At 38.7% G+C, this 14,969-nt stretch overlaps 1 protein-coding gene across 8 annotated transcripts in view; it reads right to left on the reverse strand.

The window, feature by feature from the left end:
* Window positions 1-14,969, reverse strand: part of LOC144286226 (uncharacterized) — a 146,534-nt gene that overhangs the window by 126,818 nt on the left and 4,747 nt on the right. For 5 of the 8 annotated variants that reach the window (XM_077852437.1, XM_077852433.1, XM_077852435.1 and 2 more), the window contains exon 3: window positions 5,405-5,459. The exons of the other annotated variants lie outside the window; for them this stretch is intronic. In XM_077852437.1, coding sequence (XP_077708563.1) covers window positions 5,405-5,459 — 55 coding nt within the window. The remainder of the gene's footprint in view (window positions 1-5,404; window positions 5,460-14,969) is intronic. 8 annotated transcript variants of the gene reach the window in all.

Here is a 14,969-nt window from a genome sequence, read left to right on the forward strand (position 1 = left end):
CAGGACTCTGGGATCATGACCTGAGCCAAAGGCAGATGCTCAACCATGGAACCACTTAGAGGTCCCTAGTCCATGTTTTTTTTTTTTTTTTTTTTTTAAGATTTTATTTATTTATTCATGAGAGACGCAGAGAAAGAGGCAGAGACATAGGCAGAAGGAGCAGCTCTCTGTGGGGAGCCTGATGTAGGACTCCATCCTTTGACCCCGGGATCACGACCTGAACCAAAGGTAGACACTCAACCACTGAGCCACCCAGGCATCCCCCTAGTCCATGTTTTTAATAATTATTCTATGTACATATCAAGGGCACTGAGAACCTTAAACAAGCCAATAGATCCTTCACATCTCCTGAACTTCCCTCTACAAAACACCAAGTTCTTTTTTTGGACTTATGATACATCTGAAAGTTATTGTAAAGTTCTTTTACACAAGAAAGGAGGTAACAAATTTCTGATTTTGAACCTTCTTTGATCTATGACAAAACTCTTTAGGTTATGGAAATCAAACATTTTTTCAATCTAAAGCACATTACTTTGGGATCAAATGTAAATACATTAAAAAAAGATACACTGGAGGGGCACCTGGGTGGCTCAGTTGGTTAGGCATTGGACTCTTGGTTTCAGCTCAGGTAAGGATCTCATGGGTTATGAGATCAAGCCTGCTCTGTGCTCAGCAGGGAGTCTGCTTAATATTTTCTTCCTCTGCCTCTTCCCCCACTCCTGTTCTCTCTCTTTCTCAAATAAATAGATAAATCTTAAAAAAAAAAAAAAATACACTGGAGAAGGGGAGCCCCGGTGGCTCAGTGGTTTAGTGCCGCCTCCAGCCCAGGAAGTGATCCTGGAGACCCGGAATGGAGTCCCATGTTGGGATCCCTGCATGGAGCCTGCTTCTCCCTATGCCTGTGTCTCTGCCTCTCTCTCTCTCTCCCTCTCTCTCTGTCTCTCATGAATAAATAAATAAAATCTTTAAAAAAAAATACACTGGAGATGTCACTGAGGGTGGTAGTGCCAGGAAGGCATGGAGAACCAGGAAACCCAATAGCTAGGACTAGAGTGGCTGTCCTGGAGATACCCCTCTCACATGTGATGCCACTCCAATAACCCACCCTGCTCCTGAACAGGAATCTGAGAATGTCCCAAGACTCCTCCTAGCCTTCACCAGGTGGGCCTGTATAACGTGTCCATGTTTAATAAGGAGGGATGTCTTATTTTTTGTTCCCTTCTCACCAATGCATTGTTGGGGCAGAAGGAGAAGGTATTTTCAAGACAAAGCACAAGTACAAACAGCATAAGTAAAAGGTGTGAAGTTGCAAAAAAAAATTGAAATTAGATTAATAAATCCATGTTTTTATATTCCAGGTGGTTAACCAGTGAACCACATGACAGAAATAAGTTTTTATATAAAACTGTATCTACTTTAGTAATTTGGATTTTTAGCTAAAAAAAGGAAAGCATACTTCATTTTTTTAAAGTTATCTCTATTTTTTTTAGTTGAAGTATGGTTGAAATACAATGTTAACATTAGTTTCAGGTGTACCACATAGTAATTTGATAAGCCTATACTTTTTATGCTATGCTCACAAATGTAGCTACAATCTGTCATCCCCAACACTATTACAATACCATTGACCATATTCCCTATACTATACATTTTATCCCGGTGACCCATTCATTCCATAACTTGAAGCCTGTATCTTCAATTCCCCCTCAACCATTTTGCCCTACCCATCTACTGACCTCCTCTCTGGCAAACAACAGTTTGTCTGTATTTAGTTATACGTCTGATTCTGTTTTTTGTTTTGTTTTTTATATTCCAAATATAAGATAAATCATGATATTTGTCTTTTTTCTGACTTTTTTAAGATTTTATTTCTTCATGAGAGACACACAGAGAGAGGCAGAAGACATTTGCAGAGGGAGAAGCAAGTTTCCTGCAAGAAGCCTGATGTGGGACTCAATCCCAGAACCCCGGGATCATGACCTGAGCCAAAGGCAGATGCTCAACTACTGAGCCACGCAGGTGACCCTGCCTGACTTATTTCACTTATCATAATACCCTCAAAGTCTATCCATGTTACCAGAAATAGCAATATCTCATTCTTCTTTAGTTGAATAATATTCCATTGTCTATATACACATCTTCTTTATTGATTCATCTATTAACGGACACCTGGGTTGCTTACAGATCCTGGGTTTTTTAAATAATGCTGCAATAAATATAGGGATGCATATATCTTTTTGAATTACTGTTTTTGCTTTCTTTGGGTATTGGAATTACTGGATCACATGTTATTTCTATTTTTAATTTTTTGAAGAACCTTCATAGTTTTCCACAGTCGCTACATCAATTTACATTCCCAATAGTGTACAGGTATTTTGTTTTTTCCACTTCCTCACCAATATTTGTTGTATCTTTTCTTTTTTAAAAGATATTATTTATTTACTCATGAGACAGAGATAGAGAGGCAGAGACATAGGCAGAGGGAGAAGCAGGCTCCTCACAGGGAGTCTAATTCGGGACTCGTCCCAGGACCCTGGGATCACGACTTAAGCTGAAGGCAGAAGCTCAAACACTGAGTCACCCAGGTGTCCCATATCTTATCTTTTTTTTTTTTTTTAAATAGTATTTATTTATTTATTTATTTATTTATTTATTTATTTATTTATTTATTCATGCTAGACACAGAAAAAGAGAGGCAGAGACATAGGCAGAGAAAGAAGCAGGCTCCATGCAGGGAGCCCAATGTGGGACTTGATCCTGGAACTCCAGGATCACACCCTGAGCCAAAGGCAGATACTCAACCGCTGAGCCACACAGGCATCCCATATCTTTTCTTTTTGATTGTAGCCATTCTGACTGATACTTTACTGTGGTTTTGATTTGCATTAAGGAAAACATACCTTTTAAGATTATACTTGACTTCATGCAACTAATTACCTAAAAACAATTCCCAAAGGCATTTTTGAGAGAGAGACAAAGATTGCCTGCCTATATGCCAACTGTAGAACCAGGCTACTCTGTGATATTTTTCCTAAAAGCATTCATTTAAAACTTATTCACCGGGGCAGCCCAGTTGGTTCAGCGGTTTAGCGCCACCTTCAGCCCAGGGCATGATCCTGGAGACCCAGGATGGAGTTCTGCATTGGGCTTCCTGCATGGAACCTGTTTCTCCCTCTGCCTGTGTCTCTGCCTCTCTCTCTGTCTCTCATGAATAAATAAATAGAAACTTTTTTTAAAAAATCACTTTGTGTTAATTCAACTGATTAACAGTGAATAGCTGCTTCTCTGTGTGAAGTAATAATCTGAGACTGAGTTCAGGATGAACAAAAATGAATTTGATATCAATGGTCAATATCTGCCATAGGTATGGGTAGGTAAAGTGATAGCCCAAGTGCTATGTATTTACCATCCCTGAATTAATGAATACAATTTCTTTTTTTTTTTTTTAAGATTTTATTTATTCATGAGAGACGCACAGAGAGAGAGAGGTGGAGACACAAGCAGAGGGAGAAGCAGGCTCCACACAGGGAGCCCGACGTGGGTCTCGATCCCAGGACTCCAGGATCACACCCTAGGCTGAAGGCAGCACTAAACCGCTGAGCCACCCGGGCTGCTCTACAATTTCTTTTTTTTTTTTTTTTAAGATTTTATTTATTTTTTTGAAAAAGAGAGAGAACATGAGCAGGGACAGGGATAGAGGAAGGGGGAGAGAGACAAGCAGACTCCTCACTGAGTGAGGAATCTGAGTCCCGGCCAGAACCTAAGGCCCTGAGATGATGATCTGAGCTGAAGTCAGATGCTTAACCAACAAAGCCACCCAGGTATATCCACCCCAGTGGATACAATTTCTATACCAAAAAACCCATCATTTATAATTTATACCAGAGCTTAAAGTAAAACTGAGAATATACATATGCCAAACCAATAAAGACCATTTTTAATAAAAATAATACCATCTTACTATACCATAAAATAAAAAACACCCCAAATTACTCTCCAAATGTTTTGAAAGTGAACTGCAGATCAGCCACATCTCATAAAAGTGAAAGAAGGGAAATAAAAACTTTGTGTTCAAAGGAAGCAAGCTGGGGCCAAGATATAATGGAAGTTAAGAGAAATAACTGGGCACAAAGAGAGGGATAAACATTCTATGAAGGAAGGGGGACAGGCACTACAGAAAACCAGAAGTAAAGTTTTCTTGTCAGGCAAAAGAGCATTAAGAAAAAACATTCAAACTTTGTAAATAGGCAGAAGAGATTACTGAGATTATTCCAATAGAATATAAAATATAATTCAGCAGACCCTCTGGGAATTATGTAGGGATATGCATCTTAATTTGACTTTCTATTGAGTAGGCTATTTTGCAGCTTAATAGGGGTAGTGGTTAACTTGCAGGTAATTTATAACAAAGCAATTGCTCTTCCTATTGGAGAGCAATGTAAATGATTCCTGTCCTTTGTCATATAAATACAAATCTCCTGGTAGAGATTTAACTGCTATCCATCTAGAAAATATAACCCAAAATACTACGTCTCTTACCATTCAGAAATTTGCATCTTTTGACAATCTGTTTCAAAATTACTTTGACTACATAAATTTTCTGTTCCTTGAATTTTTCTTTGAACCAGTCTTAGTATATGTTCTCATAACTAACGAGTTGAAGAAAGTATTTGAAATATTTTCCTATTATTTTTTAGTAAGAGTCATGTTTTTAAATTTTTGAAAATTATATTATAGAGGCACCTGTGTGGCTCAGTTGGTTGAGCATCTGCCTTCTGCTTGGGTCATGATCCCAGGGTTCTGGGATCAAGCCCTGTGCCTGGCTCTCTGCTCAGCAGGGAGCCTGCTTCTCCCTCTCCTTCTACCTGCTGCTCCCTCTGCTTGTGTGTTCTCTCTCTCTTTCTCTCTGTCAAATAAGTGGATAAAATTTGAAAAGAAAAGAAAAAATTGTTTTCTAGCAACTGTGTATAGAAAATAATAAACTAGCTAAGCGGGGGGAAAAAGAGTTACAGAGGACCTAATAACAGGTAATAAGAGAACAGCAAAAGAGTGCCACTATGCAGTTAACAAATACCTACTTTCTTCTAGAATGATGAAATGGTGACTTAGCATTTACTACTAAGAATTTACGTGTGCCTACATGAGCTATGTAGGTATCTCCTTTTCAAAAGTAATTTCTGAAGCTATAATGTTCATAAAGATATGGTAACTTGAGGCACCTAAGTGGCTCTGTCAGCTGAGTGTCCAACTCTTGGTTTTGGCTCAGGTCATGATTTCAAGGTTATGAGATTGAGTCCTACATCCAGCTCCAAGCTCAGCACAGAGTTTGCTTCAGATTCTCTCTCCCTCTCCCTCCCACTCACACTCTTTAAATAAATTAAATTTTTTAAAAATGGAAACTTACCTATAAAGGAAGGCTAGAGAAGTGGAGAACCAGCAGACTTTAGTAACATGGAAGCCTACGGGCAAAAGATTCCAGGTGAGAACAATCCATAGTGTAGAATGCAACAAAAATGTCAAGTAAGATGAGATCTGAAAAATGTCCATTCATTCATATATTCCCAAAATATTTATTGGGTTCTTAGTATATGCCAAGAACTGTATTACAGTATCATAGGGATACTGTAATAAAAATCCAAACAGTCCCTACTGACATTGAGTATAGTGGAGGACAGACTTTAAATAGCTAATTTAAGAAATAAGTATTCAGAGATTCTAGTGCCAGGCAAGGAATAGTCCACTAAAGCCTATCTCCACTGCTCATTATAACTAAACAGTCTGGATGAAATACAAAAGTCACTACCTAAACACTAGGGAAAAGTAAACAAAAGAGGTATTGGGGAGAAGAATCAAATAGGAAAAGGGATTCATACATGAGAGAGTTTCATTTTTGTTGGGGGGGGGAATAAGGAGAGAATTTTACAGGAGGGTGGGTGCCTGGGGAAGCTGTGGCAGTGGCAACACAGGCAGCTAAAACTACTAGAGAAACCCTGTCTTTGTAGACAGAGAAACTGAAAAAATGGGTCCCTAGGTATTAAAGAGTTGTGAGGGAGAAATCCCCATTTTTCCCTTCTCTCTTTTCTCTTTCTATGGCATGGGCAACTAAAACTTCTAGAAAAACCCCATCATTCTAGCTAGAAGACAGAGGCAGGAAGATGAAGAGAATCCCAGGGAAGAAAGAGCTAGAGAAGGGTTCTCTGAGTTCTGTGTACAATTCAGCATATATCCAGGGCTCGTTTCTGAGGTACACATACACAGAACACCGCACAGCAGTATAGTAAAATCCTTGAGAACTGAATGACAGTATAAAGCAAAGCACGAGTCCGAGACCAACTCTAAGTAGCAAAGATGTAGGACAGATTTAAAGAACACAGAACAGAGATCTCTGGGTGGTGCAGCGGTTTAGCGCCTGCCTTTGGCCCAGGGCGCGATCCTAGAGACCCAGGATCCAATCCCACATTGGGTTCCTGGTGCATGGAGCCTGCTTCTCCCTCTGCCTGTGTCTCTGCCTCTCTCTCTCTCTCTCTGTGTGACTATCATAAATTAATTAATTAATTAATTAAAAAAAAGGAACCATAAGGGAAAAAAAGTCAAGATAGACCCTGAAGTCTCGATTCAACTGAGATACTGACTGCTGGAAGACAGCAATAAAAATCAACGTTCTTCAGAGAATTTTAATAGGATCCAGAGTATCACAAAATAATATTTAAAATGTCCAGAAAGGGTTTTTTTTCTAATGGGCATTGATATCTCCTAGCTCAATGTGCTCCTCAAATTTCGACAGAGCTGTGCCCCATACAGGCACCCCTTTAATAGGCCAGGATTCCACTGCTCTTTATTGGCCATGGTCCATGAGTTAGTAAAAAATGAAATCTAGGAATTAATACCATTCATTGCTCAATTCTTCCATCGCTGCTAAGAAAACAGTATGCAATTCAGCCCACCTAGCTGATTTTTACCTTCTCTGATCAGAATGGTGGTATTCCAAACAGGATTTTGTCTATTTACCTTACAACTTGCCATCCAAGAACCAAGGAGATATTTGTTGGTCAGTTGAGAAATGTCCAAGTGATGACAGAATCTGGAGGTTCCTCACACAGTTTCAAAATCAGGGCTAGTGTTTGCAAAAAGGCTCCCTACTTGTAAGTACATCATCCTTGCATTCCATAGGTAGCATGACCCTGTATAAATCATTTCCATTTTATTAGGGAACTGTTCTGGGCACTGCCCTCCCCATTAATGAGAAAAGTTTCCAAATTCAAAATATTTAGCTCTGAGTAAAGTTCTGAATCAAAGGATAGAATGAACCTATACTATTAATAATCATTTTCCCACTTATTTTAATTGCTTTCATAGAGAAAGTATTTATTGGTTCTCCCCAAACTCTGTAATGAACTGCATAAGATGCAAAATTACAGTGTTTTTCCAGCATCATCCAAGACATCAAAGGCATTTTAGGTTTCAAGATTTTATGTCCTTCAATCACAAGGGAAGTTTTAATTAATGTCTGATAGCAACCTAGTAATTGCCTCTCAAATGGGAATTCTCTGGACCAAAGTCTCAGCAGTCAATGCTGAGAGGTGCTCCCAGGCTTTTGTGATAAACCCCAGTGTATGTTCCACATACAGTCATAGCACGAAGAATTTGCTGAGGAGTAAGCCTGTGTGGCTCAGTCAGGTAAATGTCTGCCTTTTGGCTTGGGTCATGATCCCAAGGTCCTAGGATAGAGTCCCACATCAGGCTCTCTGTTCAGGGGGGAGCCTGTTTCTCCCTCTCCCATTCCCCCTGCTTGTGTGCTCTGTCACTCTCTTTCAGTCTCTCTCAAATAAATAAATAAATAAATAAATAAATAAATAAATAAATAAATAATAAATAAAATCTTAAAAACAAAAACAAAACAAAACAAAAAACAAAGAAAATGTCCATATCAGCACTTCAGGTTCTACTCTATATTGTTTGGATTCACATAATCTTATTGATTCCCACTTAGCATGTCCAGTTAATATTGCTTGAAGGGCAGATTTACATGCCTTCTATTTTACAATTATAGGTAGGTGAAATGTTCTCCAATCAGATATGATGTTCATCCCCATAATGCAATCAGGTAAAAGGGATACAACCACTTCACATAAAGCCTGTTGCAACATACTAATTCTCCTCCAAACTTTCTCCTTAATTTTATCAGCCTTTACATTCTTAGCTATAGCTTCCATTAGGACTCCATCAATGGGTCCTAGTTTTATAAAACTAACTACAGACAGCGTTCCCCAGTCAAACATAATATTCATTCCTATAAAACACTCAGATAGGGCACCTGGGTGGCTCAGTTGGTTAAGCATCTGCCTTCAGCTCAGGTCATAATCCCAGGACCCTGGGATCAAGCCCCACATTGGGCTCCTGGCTCAGTGGGGAGTCTGCTTCTCTCTCTCCCTCTGCTAATGCTTTCTCTCTTGCTCACTCTCTCTCACATAAACAAAATCTTAAAAAAAATTTCAGCTAAAAGAGACAATTTCTTTCCTTAATGCCTGTTTAGTTTAAACAATATAATTTTTATAATCACATCAACTCTTACATTTCTATTTTCTCTCAATCTGGTTGTAATCCAAGTTAGGGCTTCATAAACAGGTTTCCATGCCACAGTGCATCTGTTTCTTTTTCTTTTTCTTTTTTTTTTTTAAATATATTCATCAGAGACACAGAGAGAAAGTCAGAGACATAGGCAGAGAGAGAAGCAGGCTCCTTCTGGAAAGCCTGATTAGGGACTCGATCCCAGGACCCGAAGATCATGACCTGAGCTAAAGGCAGATCCTCAAGCACTGAGCCACCCAAGTGCCCTTGGAGCTTTGTTTCAAAAGAGTATCAGAAATTTCTCTACCTCCTGATCATTCTATCCACACATGTTCATATTGCCTCAGGTGTCATGCCAGAATACTCTGGCCCCTTGGTAAATCTTTACCTTGATTAATACACCTAGCCATCACCCCAAGCAATTCTGGGTAGATTTTATTCTATAGATTGTAATCTATACCTTCTGGCTTTTAAAATTCCTCCAAACTGAGGTCAATAGAGCAGACTTGTTTGGGGCCTTTCAACATTGAAGATCTAGCAGGGAGTCCCAGTAGTCTGCCCAACTTTGATGATGCCGTATCAATATCTTTGTTTCAACACCATCAATGTCTACCACTCTCTAAAGACTTCCACTTTGCTGAGATGAGTCCCCTAACTCACCTATCTTTCCCCCGTTTTCTTGTTAATCACTTTAATGATTTGTTTTCAGTAAAACCCATACTGGGAAGCTAAGACAGCAAATCTGATTGTATTCTCATGATGTTGTTTGATTTTTGCAAAAGTAAAGTTACATGGCATGCCCATGCAACAGAGGCCTCCTTAATCACAGCATCTACCAGAACCTGAGTAATGAGCATATTCATCAAGTGAATATCCCAGTCCTCATAAAGCCAGTCCCACATTGCTTGCATAAAAAGTGCATCAGCTGTTTCATCTGATGTTTCCATTTGGCAATTGTAGGGGGAGTTAGGCAGTCCCCCCTTTCCCAGATAAACACAATTTACAGTGCCTTTTATGTAGTCCATCAGGATGACTATTCCCTTGGGAATAACCACCTGTGTGCCTGGATCATGTATAGTCATGTGTGAATGTTTAACAATGAGCTTCAGGTCCTGTATTAGCCCAAACAAACTCTTCCACTCAGCAGCATTTAAAACCAAAGATACTTCTCCTAATTTAGTTACTCTTGCAATCCATTTTAGTAAGGGTTCTTTAGCAAGCTGATGATACTGATCTATAAAATGAGACAAATCCTTCACACTATACCCACTGTTCTCAGTAGTTTCTTGGTTTTGCCTTCCCCCACACAGACTTCCTTGTTGGTGACCAGAAGTATTAGAGGTAATTTCTATTGTTCTGGCATAATTTTTCCCTTTGTGGGCAGCTTTGAGGCTAGTGGCCAAAACTCTGACCAACCAAAATCTGAGCTTGGTCCAGCATCAAAGCCTAACCACATTTTCTTTCATTTTAGATTATTACAGATAACAATAAACAAAGGATGTTATTATTTTGCATTTCCCTACATATCCAATAAGTCAGCTCTACAGGAGTTGGGTCTACCACCATTTCTAAATTCAACTGGTAATGTTTTAAAAAATATTTTATTTATTTACCTGAGAGAGAGAGCTAGCAAGCAGTGGAGTGGGGGGAGTAGCAGAAGGGGAGGGAGAGGGATAAAGAGACTCTGTACTGAGCACCAAGCCCAACACAGGGCTCACAGGACTTGATCCCAGGACTCTGAGATCATGACCTGAGCTGAAACCAAGAGTCAGACACCTAACCAACTGAGCCACCCAGGTACCCCACCAATAGATACTTTAAACTGAGAAACATATCAAAACAAAAAATTTCACTAGATAAGATCAAAAACAGGATAAAAGTGATAGAAAAACTTGAAGATATATCAATAGAAATTTTCCAGTCTAAAGAACAGAGGAAAAAAAGATTGAAAAGAAAATGAAGACAGCCTCTAGAACCTGTGGGACAATATCTGATGGTTTAATATTTGTGTCATTGGAGTTCCAGAAAGGTACATTAGTTTCTATATAAAGGTTAGTTTCTATTAGTTTCCTCTTGATGTTATATCAAATTACCACAAACTAGGGTGCCTGGGTGGCTCAGCAGTTGAACTTCTGAATGCCTTCAGCTCAGGGTGTGATCCCAGGGTCCAGGGATGGAATCCCACATCAGGCTCCCTGCCAGAAGCCTGCTTCTCCCCCTGCCTGTGTCTCTGTCTCTCTCTCTGTGTCTCTCATTAATAAATAAATAAAATCTTTTTAAAAAATTACCACAAACTTTGTGGCTTAAAACAACTGAAATCATATTTCACAGGTCTGGAAGCCAGAAGTCTGAAATTAAGGTGTCAGAAGGGCTGCATTCCCCTGGAGGCTCTAGGAGAGAATCCATGACTTGCCCTCTTCCAGCTTCTGGCAGCTGTCAGCATTTTTTAGCTTATGGTCATTTCTCTCTGTACTCCATTTTCACATTACCTTCAACTCAGTGTCTTTGTATTATCTCTTTTTGCCTCTCTTATAAAGGACACTTGTGATAGCATTTAGGGCCCACTTAAAAAATTCAGGGTAATTGCCTTAACTCAAAAACCATAATTTAATTATATGAGCAAAGACTGTTTTTCCAAATAAAGTAACATTTTAATTTTTAGGATTACGTTTTGATATCTTTGGGTAGCCATTAGTCAACCTATTATAAAAGAAAGAGTTTGGTGCACATACACAAACTTTTTTGAAAAAATAATTACCAAAAACTCCACAAGTTTGGTGAAAGATGTAAATTTACAAATCTGCTGAGAATCAAGAATCTTAATGAATCTCAAACAGGTAAGTTCATAGAAAACTACTTCCAAAGATATCATAATAAAACTGCTAGATATACAAATATTGAATCACTGTTTGTACACCTGAAACTAATATAATGTTGTATGTCAATTATAAATCAATTAAGCAAAACAAAACAAAACAAACTGCAGGAAACCAAGATTAAAAAAAATCTTAAGAGTAGCTAGAGGAAAATAATACATAACATATGGAGGAGCAAAGACTTAAATGACTATGGATTTCTCATTAGAAACCTTAGAGAGTAGGGATCCCTGGGTGGCGCAGCTGTTTGGCGCCTGCCTTTGGCCCAGGGCGCGATCCTGGAGACCCAGGATTGAATCCCACATCGGGCTCCCGGTGCATGGAGCCTGCTTCTCCCTCTGCCTGTGTCTCTGCCTCTTTCTCTCTCTCTGCGACTATCATAAAATAAAAATTAAAATTAAATTAAAAAAAAAAAAAAAGAAACCTTAGAGAGTAAAAACAATGAGATATCTGTAAAATGCTGAAAGAAACTATCAATCAAAATAGCTTTCATTATGAAAGTAAAATAAAGACATTATCAGAATAAGAAAAACTAAGAGAATATATTGCCAACAGATTTACCCTAATAGAAATAGGACAGAAATTTTTCAAGACAAACGTAAGTGATACCACGGGGAAACAACTTAAAGACTGAAAGAAATGCAAAAGAAATGTAAATATGTAGATAAATATAAAAGACTATTTTTTTCACTAAAGTTCTTTAAAATTTGTATGACTTACAAGCAAAAACCATAATATCATCTGATGCAGTTTTCAAATAACATAGAAATATAATCAACATGACACACAACGGAGGGAAAAAAAAGACATGTATATGGATATAAGATTTTGACATTTTACTTAAACTGTGAAAAGTTAGTGATGCATACCATAGTCCTTAAAATAACTATTAAAAACACGGTATCTTCAGGGTACCTGGGTGGCTCAGTGGTTGAGTATCTGCCTTTGGCTCAGGTCGTGATCCTGGAGTCCTGGGATCAAGTCCCACATCAGGCCTCCTGCAGGGACCCTGCTTCTACCTCTGCCTATGTCTCTGCCTTCTCTGTGTGTCTCTCATGAATAAATAAAGTCTTAAATGCACATCAAACCATAATGATTACATGCCAGTTCTATCTCAGCAAAACTGGATAAAGATAGGACGCCTAGGCTCAGTGGTTACCAGGTAAAAATTAGAATATGAAAGTGTTTATAAAGACAGATAACAACTAAAAAACCAATATATAATAGAACTAAAAATATCCAAACAACCCAAAAAAGGCAGAAAAGGTGAAAGAGCAAAATAAAAAAGAGGAAAAAATAGAAAACAACACAAGGTTAACTGAAGTCCAATCACATCAATTATTACATTAATTTAAATGATCTAAACACACCAATTAAAAGCAAAAATTGTCAGATTGAGTTTTTTTAAAGAGTTAACTAAAATAAAATAAGCAACCCACAGATTAGGAGAAAGAGATGGTAAAAGATAACATTAAAACACTAGTCAAAAGAAGTGGGAATTGCTGTGTATCACCATGGATAAAGAGGTTTAATATAAAGAGGTTTACTATACAATGTTAAAAGGATCAAACTGCCAAAAAGACATAAAAATTCTAATTGTGTATGGACCTAAAAACAGATCTTCAAAATACATGAAGCCCAAACTTGAAAGGATAAACAGACAAATTCATAGTTATACTTGGAGCCTTCACTGTTTCTCTCAGCAATGGACAGAATAAGCAGAAAGTCAGCAAAGATTGAGAAGACCTGAACAACACTATCAACCAACTTGGCCTAAGATATTTGTGGAACACTCTACCCAGCAACAGCAGACTACACCCCTCTTCCTGTTGCACTCCCCCTGCTTGGGCTGTCTCTCTCAAATAAATAAAATCTTAAAAAAAAAAGTCACAGGGAAGTTAAAAAATACTAAACTTAGCTCAAATAAAAATACAACATATCAAAATGTATGAGATTCAGCCAAAGCAGTGCTCAGACAGAAATGCATAAAATTACATGCCTATATTAGAAAAAGTAAGCTCTCAAATCAATGGTCTAAACTTCTGCCTTTAAAGGGGCACTTACGGGATCCCTGGGTGGCGCAGCAGTTTGGCGCCTGCCTTTGGCCCAGGGCACGATCCTGGAGACCCGGGATCGAATCCCACATCGGGCTCCCGGTGCATGGAGCCTGCTTCTCCCTCTGCCTATGTCTCTGCCTCTCTCTCTCTCTCTCTCTCTCTCTCTGTGACTATCATAAATAATAAATAAAAAATTAAAATAAATAAATAAATAAAGGGGCACTTGGGGGCAGCCCTGGTGACCCAGCAGTTTGGCGCCACCTTCGGCCCGGTGGTGTGATCCTGGAGACCTGGGATCAAGTCCCACATCAGGCTCCCTGCATGGAGTCTGCTTCTCTCCCTCTCCCTCTGCCTGTGTCTCTGCCCCCCACCCTCTGTCATGAATAAATAAATAAAACTTTAAAAAAATTAAAAAAGAAGGGGGCACTTGGCTGACTCAATCAGTAGAGCATGAGATTCAATCTCAGGACATGAATTCAAGCCCTATGTTGGGCATGGAGCCTACTTAAAAATAAATAAACAAATAAATAAGTAAACTTCCAACTTTAAAAACTACATAAAGAAGAGCAAATTAAATCCAAAGGAAATAGGAGGGAAATAAATAAGAGCAGAAAACAGTAAAATTAAAAATATGGAAACAACAGAAAAAATAAATAATACCAAAAAAAGAAAAAAAAAGAAAAGAAAAGAAAAAGAAACCAAATTTTACTGAAAATACCAAAGGAGTGCCTGGGAGGCTCAGTTGGTTAAGTATCCCACTCAGTTTTTGCTCAGATCATGATTTCAAGGTTGTGGGATCAGGCTCCATGCTCAGCACACAGTCTGTGTGAGATTCTCTCCCCTTCCCTCTCCCTTTGTTCTTCTACTCCCTTTCACCATCCCCCTCTTTGTGCTCTCTCTCTGAAATAAATAAAATCTTAAAGAAAAAGAAAAAATACCAATGAAATCTATAACCTTCTAGCCATGCTGACAGAAAAACAAACAAGACACAAATTACTAAAATCAGGAATGAAAGGGTGACATCATCACAGACACTACAGATATATAAGAGAGTATTGCACACACCTTATGCCAATTCATCCATAGAGACAAATTGCCAAAGCTCACTTAGGTAGAAATATGTAACCTGAATAATCCTATATCCATTAAAGAAATTAATTCTGTATTTTAAAACCTCCAGGTCTCCAGGATCACACCCCAGGCTGAAGGTGGCGCTAAACCACTGAGCAACCAGGGCTGCCCAAGAACTCAACTCCTAAGACTCTATTTCCACAGCTGAATTTATTATCCCTCCAAACTTGGTCTTTACAAATATTTATTTCCAGGGACGCCTGGGTGGCTCAGTGGTTGAGCATCTGCCTTTGACCCAAGGCGTGATCCTGGGATCCCTGGATTGAGTCCCATGTTGGGCTCCCTGCATGGACCCTGCTTCTCTCTCTCTCTGTGCCTCTCATGAATAAATAAATAA

This window comes from Canis aureus, chromosome 16 (genome assembly GCF_053574225.1).
Source record: "Canis aureus isolate CA01 chromosome 16, VMU_Caureus_v.1.0, whole genome shotgun sequence".
NCBI classification, from domain to species: Eukaryota; Metazoa; Chordata; class Mammalia; order Carnivora; family Canidae; genus Canis; species Canis aureus.